Here is a 4,333-nt window from a genome sequence, read left to right on the forward strand (position 1 = left end):
AAATAAATAAACTTAACCTCCAAACTCTTCAGATGGAATAACTCACAAACTCACAAATGTCTTACCCTACCTGATAGTGATGATCTGCCCAAAGTCTAGCTCGTAGTTGTTGACTTGAGCTATAAAGATGGCTGCCACGGCCTCATATAGGGCAGTGCCGTCCATGTTGATAGTGGCGCCAACAGGAAGTACGAAGCGAATGATGCGGCGGTCGATGTGGTTGTTCTCCAGGAGGCACTTAAATGTGATAGGCAGCGTGGCAGAGCTGGAGTACAACACAAGAGTTTGTCGTTTACATTTGTGCTACTTTCAGTTCTAGGCTGGAATTCACCACTCAACTTTTCACCAGAATTCAGAATTTACATTCTGGACAGTCAGAGTTGACAGATTTCACAAGATGTTGCATAGAGTATGACATCGGCACAGACTCCAATATTTTATCTTCAGACTATGATTCCTTCTGGCTGGCGCGTATTAAACATGTTTGATATTTAGAGTCGATTTTAGAACATTTAGAACATTACACATTTTTTTCATATGTCATGTGTCTTCTAGCAAGGAGGCACCTGTTTCTGCGTCTGTTGTGTTTGGAACAACTTGAAAGTCTGGTAGTGTATGATCCTTAGTCTTTAATGTGTGTGATGCCCAGTTGGTAAGTGAATGATGCCAAGCGTGTTGATTTGAAGTTGTGTAGTGTATTCCTGTCTTTAGTTTGTTATCATCTAGCAGGACTTATCTCAAAACATGAATTGCATAAAGGTGCTGTTACCTGGATGCAGTAGCTAATGAGATGAGCAGGGCCTGTAAAATCCCTCGGATGTAGACGATGGGGCTCTTTTTCGTAATGAAGAAATACATGGAAGGCAGAATGAACAGGCCGTGAAGCACCAGCCCCATGACCACAGTGATAGCGTAGAAGCCCAGTTTCTTTCCCATAGCTGAAGGGTCGTCCATTTCCAAGATCTTCCCAGCCACCAGAAACACAATTCCAAATGGGAAGTACCTGTAGTGTTACACCAGAAATAGATGGCATTCTGAGGTGGGATTCACCAAACAGTCGCACACGAAATGTAAGTGAGTTTTTTTTTTGTACTGAAACTGTGCTGCATATTCAGTATTTAAATGAAGTCATTGATATTACTTTGATATTCACAAACATGCTTTTTCTATGTAAAAAAGGTTCATTGGAGGCTAAAGAATTGTGCCTAGCACAATTTGCATCATGGTTTTACCACCAAATGAAACTACATGGTAAAGGAACCTATAAGTTCTATATAAAAGTGCACATTCTATGCAAGTAAGAATATTATGAACAAGAATATCATAGTTTCACTTAAATGAGACTGAAATTATTCTATTTATACATTAGTGTCAATGTTAATTGGCCAGTGCAAACTGGCATCGGTGCTAATTTGATACGTGTTTGCGCAATTGCCTAAACTACAGCATTCGCTGTGAATCGGGTGCTAAATCAGCACAGTTGGCACATGCGAAAAAAACTTTCAGCATTTTCAATTTTTCATTCTAAGTGAATCTACCCTTTAGAGTATTTACAACAGGGACCTTTAAAATCACATCTTATTAGCTTTTTGACATGTTTGTGGTCTTGTACTTTTAAATATTCAATATCTGCCATAAAAAAGATGACATTCAGTTGAAAAAAATCTAAAATGCTTAATGCATTTCTCAGAAATTAAATAATTGAAAATTTAAAACAAAATCTAATTTTGAGGCACAAACAGCACTGTTTGGTGAGAATGACTTAAACATGAAGAACATTCGACAACTACTTAACTCTCTATGTAGTTATTTGGTTTATTGTCATAGTGAGACATACATTAATTTTGGGTTTCAGTTACAAGATGACGCATGTCTTTACCATATAACAATGGCCACAATTTTCAGCACAGCTTCATTCAGACTCTGGCAGAAGTTGACAAGAGCGCTGCCATTTGGTCCCATTCTTCCAAGCATGATTCCTAAATAACAAGAATACTTGAGTATTTATAAAACAGACTGGATAAAGCTGTGGAATTTCAGACGTTGCTGCTACAACTCACCCATAGTAGCTGAGAAGATCACGATACCGAGGACGTTCATGCCCTCACTGGTGCCAGGAAGCGTTCTGAAGACCACATCCGGAGGTGGCGTCAGGTCAAGGGAGAAGTTCTGGACGTCTGTGCCATTGTCATCCTGGATTCCATAAATGAAGATCCGTCTGGTGGTGGTGTCTAGTACGTCCTGACCAATGGTGGGTTTAGACTTCATGATAGGGATGCTCTTTGTGCGATACTACAATTCATAATTAACATGGCATACATAAAACAAATTAACAGCAAAATCATAGTAATGCGAAAATATAAAAGCCAAAGGTACAGTAGACAACATTATGTATGCAATTCTGGCCGATATTAGCTGATAATTATTTCCATGTTATGGCCGATAATTTTGTCAAAATAAATGAAATAAAACACTAAAAGCTAAAATTGATAAAGTGGATTACAGTGATCACAACATTATAATGTGCAGTATGAAAAATTTATATTAATTTTGAGAAAAATAATAAAGATCATATTTAACAGTTTTTAATTTATTCGTGTTTTTAAAGATTGACAAATGGGGAAATGAGGACATGTTAATTTATCGGTTATGACTGCTTATGGTTTTTTATTTAAAAAAAAAACGTTAATACTGGCCGGTTACAGTTACATATCCTGCATCTCCACCTAAAATTACATTCTTATGTGGATGGTATGTATAAAAGGGAAATTTAGGTGTTATTTAGGAATTAACATTTCAAGTCAATATCAGTAAATATCTTTAATATGAAATTTTTCTGGTTTAACAGCTCAAGCACTGAAGGCACAAACTAATGGGAAAACATAAAAACTCACTTGCTGAAATGTTGCTTGGACCAAGTTGGCTGGGAACATGTTACTGATGGAGGAAAGAGAGGATTTTTATGAATATTATTATGAATATTAATGTTTATTACACAGAATCAGTGGCTTTCTGATTTTTCCTAACCTGCTGAAAATACTAAACTGGTTTATTCCGATTATCTACTAATCTGGTGCTGGTCAGGCTGGTCTGTGATGTCAAAATGCAATTTTATGTTGGCATATGTTCTTTCCCATCACCAGCAAAACATAAGTGCATTGCAGAAGTGTGCATACTGTGACACAGTCAACTAATCCTAATCCAAGTGTCTTGCTTTAGTTTGCTTATCAACACACTGTCTGGTTAGCACAGAGGGCCCCAGATACGCCAATCCCAATAACCTCTCAAAGGAGGTCACAAACATCACATGCTAATTTGGTACCTCTCTAATTCTACCTGTCTAAGACTTTCATCATGAAATGCACTGTTAAAAAATAAACTTGTGGCTTTATGTAAATAGTCTCCTCCTCCATCACCTCAATGAGGGCCATATGGTCTCAGGCTCAGATTAGTAATCAGTTTAGGCTCCAGTCTTCACCCTACACTCCAATGACACAGAGCCATGCTCTGTCACGCAGCACAGGTGACAGGTGGGGCAGAAATACCTTATTCCTTAGTCCTCAGCCAATCCTAAACTGAGCCATGTCTAAGCTCTCCTGATCCCTCAACATCATAGCCACTTAACATCTCCACGGAAATTCAGGCTGAAATAAAGTAATTATGTCTTTTAATCAATAGGGCATGTAAAGGTGCAATGCAGTTGCCTTTATGTGTAATGTGATTTATGTTTAGATTTCTGAGGAATGACTATAAAGTAAGTAGATAACAATAATAATGCTCATAATCAATAAACTCATATACAGTACAACACATGCATCCTTGCATACAAAATGTGTGGCTCACTTTTAAAGAACATTGTCCTTAATACCTATGCTTTAACTAACTAACTAACTAACTAGTATTTCAAACAGTCAAGTCTGTCAATAGGAATGTCAAGGTTTGGGCTGTCTTGTATAACTCCATATGAATTAACAAAAACTAACTAACTAACCTATTTCCAACAGTCAAGCCTGTTGATAGGAATGTCAAGGTTTGGGCTGTCTTGTATAACTCCATATGAATTAACAAAAACTAACTAACTAACTAACTAACCAACCAACCAACTAACCTATTTCCAACAGTCAGGCCTGTTGATAGGAATGTCAAGGTTTGAGCTGTCTTGTATAACTCCATATGAATTAACAAAAACTAACGGTTACACTTTACTTGAAGGGGTGTGCATAAGACTGACATGACACCTTCATAATCATGACACCAACATAATCATGACATGACACCAACATAATCATGACATGACATATGTCATGAATATGAAGGGTTTTTATGCATGTTT

The 4,333-nt window shown here is 37.3% G+C and overlaps 1 protein-coding gene across 1 annotated transcript in view; it reads right to left on the reverse strand.

Moving 5' to 3' along the window:
* Nucleotides 1–2,952, reverse strand: part of LOC107560770 (excitatory amino acid transporter 5-like) — a 12,184-nt gene extending 9,232 nt beyond the window's left edge. The window contains exons 1-5 of the mRNA XM_016245029.1: nt 2,895–2,952; nt 2,061–2,292; nt 1,880–1,979; nt 770–1,003; nt 71–265 (exon numbers count right to left, since the gene is read on the reverse strand). Of these exons, the coding sequence (XP_016100515.1) occupies nt 71–265; nt 770–1,003; nt 1,880–1,979; nt 2,061–2,292; nt 2,895–2,933 (800 nt within the window). The 5' untranslated portion in view covers nt 2,934–2,952. The remainder of the gene's footprint in view (nt 1–70; nt 266–769; nt 1,004–1,879; nt 1,980–2,060; nt 2,293–2,894) is intronic.
* Nucleotides 2,953–4,333: the final 1,381 nt, after the last annotated feature.

The sequence above is a fragment of the Sinocyclocheilus grahami genome, unplaced genomic scaffold (assembly GCF_001515645.1).
Source record: "Sinocyclocheilus grahami isolate Dianchi unplaced genomic scaffold, SAMN03320097.WGS_v1.1 scaffold742.1, whole genome shotgun sequence".
NCBI lineage: Eukaryota > Metazoa > Chordata > Actinopteri > Cypriniformes > Cyprinidae > Sinocyclocheilus > Sinocyclocheilus grahami.